We start from the raw sequence: 2093 nt of genomic DNA, 5'->3' as shown, positions 1-2093 counted from the left end.
ATGACGTTAGTGCTGTCATACAGATGTAGTACTAATCGCAATCTAGTCACTTTCGTTTCAGTAGCTCTACACTCAAGGTCATTCTGTTTGTTTAAGAGTGTGAAATGTTTGTGCTAGATGGCAGAATTTGTTTAACCCAAAGCCCTCGAACAGAGGAGTCACATCAGGGTCAGCTTTCAGGTACGAATTAATACATGAGGGACAAAATGTCTCATAAATTGAGAACGGTGACTTATCTTCAGTTTTCGGAATGATGATTGGCTCAATGGATGATTTTGCCCTAAATTAACCTTTTTGCTCCCAACATGTCAGGCTGCAAACAGGCCAGAACCGGATCAGATTGCTTCCGCTTGAGCAAATGCAAAGAAAGAATTCTATTCATGACACAGTTCTGTCTATCATTCAGAAATTTGAGCCGAATTTTCCAGTTGCAGCTCATGTCATGAACTTGCAGAACTGCAAATGAAGTTCACTGTGATTACGAAGCTCACCTCATAGCCAGCGGCCCCTGTATGAACTATTAGTGTGCAGTAAAACCTCCACCCTTTATACTGTAGAGACACGGTAAGCTCTCCGCTGGGAGGGAACTGATAAACTATTTATAACAACCTCAATGTAGATTAAGTTACACACACTCTCTCTCTCGGTGGCCTTTGACCCCGACTGAATGCTTTAACTGTTCTTTCAGCCCACAAACCTGAAGCTGTGAGCTACAGAGACGTTCAGATGGACAGTTATAGCATCATTTCTGGTAGAGAATGACATACATCCATCAACTGCATAATTAATGCTGGATAGATATGAGAATCAGAGAGAGAGAAGAGAGGAAGACAAGCACGAAAGTGTGTAAATAATGAAGTATGTACCTCGTGTGAGCCGTGAGAGAAGTTGAGACGAGCAATGTTCATGCCAGACTTGATCATTTCCTTCAGTGTTTCCACAGAGCGAGAGGCCGGTCCTGTGATCAAATGACACACAATGCACCATCACTTACTGCTAAGTAGGACTATTTTAACTTAATATGCGTTTTCTCAACATCCCGTGTCTGTTGCCACATGAAAACAATTCAATAAAGATAAGGACAATGACAAACGGGGAGAGTTTGGGAAACCAGTCTCAGCTAAAACATAGCAGCACTCATCAGACAGGACCTGAAGTAATTAAACACCTAAATGACATATAATCCACCAGAGCATTTGCTGAACTGTGATTACAGAAGCTAATGTGTTATATTTCTGCTGTATTATAAAGCTGTTGGCAGTAACAGCTTGTGGAAGATTCATTTTAAAATCTGAGTCGATCCAGCTGTGTGTGTGTATACATGTCTGAGTGTCCGCTGACCGATGGTGCAGATGATTCCAGTGTTGCGAGCGATGGTGGGCTCAGAGTCGATGTCCAGCAGACACAAGTGCTCCAGGAAGGTGTCGGCCATGGCAGCGTTGAGCTGCTGTGTCTGGATGAAGGCAGAGCCCATGTCCTGAGCTTTAGTGTGGAGCATCGTGGAAGAGACAGGTAATATCCTACAGAGAGAGAGACCAATGAAGTAACATCCACATGATCAACTGACCAATCAGATGTCTAGCGTGTTTATGTATCTTATAATGGACAGAGAGACAAATGATTGAAAACCAGAGTACATATTTAAGGTAAACACAGCAGACTGTAGTGATTAACCCTGATTTAAACGCAACAGCATAAACAGTGACAGGACCTCTGTAGGGAGCCTGAAGCCATAAAAGTCGAACGCATTTTGTTGAGAATTTAGAGTCACATAAATTTAGCAAAAGAGTTATCCTCACGCCAGCTCCTCTGAACAGGTCTCTGTGTGTGTGTGTGTGTGTGTGTGTGTAGTAAAGGTGTGGCGAAAAGGAATGTTTCTGTTCCATGTTATGCAACAGACTCCAGCACTCAGAAATATGAAAACATTAACAATCGAATATAAAACTTTCTCTTAGGTCTTTCTCAATATCACCACAATCCCATGATCAAAGCAGACAGGAAGTGTACGGTTGCTGCGTTTTAGTGGTTTAGGCTTTGGCTCACAGATAGTAATCAGAGGGTTTCAGGTTTGTTGACGTGAAAGTTGTTTTCTG

The 2093-nt window shown here is 42.4% G+C and overlaps 1 protein-coding gene across 1 annotated transcript; it reads right to left on the bottom strand.

Moving 5' to 3' along the window:
• Positions 1-684: 684 nt before the first annotated feature.
• Positions 685-1550, bottom strand: LOC107736695 (pyruvate kinase PKM-like). Its single transcript, XM_016548062.1, has 3 exons — positions 1342-1550; positions 839-958; positions 685-710 (listed from the first exon to the last, which is right to left on the bottom strand). Exons 1-3 carry the CDS (start codon positions 1496-1498, stop codon positions 685-687), a joined length of 303 nt encoding a protein of 100 aa, XP_016403548.1. The 5' UTR covers positions 1499-1550.
• Positions 1551-2093: the final 543 nt, after the last annotated feature.

The sequence above is a fragment of the Sinocyclocheilus rhinocerous genome, unplaced genomic scaffold, assembly GCF_001515625.1.
Source record: "Sinocyclocheilus rhinocerous isolate Xijiao unplaced genomic scaffold, SAMN03320098_v1.1 C36867703, whole genome shotgun sequence".
In the NCBI taxonomy this organism is placed as follows: Eukaryota; Metazoa; Chordata; class Actinopteri; order Cypriniformes; family Cyprinidae; genus Sinocyclocheilus; species Sinocyclocheilus rhinocerous.
Note: the sequence above shows the minus strand (reverse complement) of the source record. Positions and strands in the feature narration are given on the sequence as shown.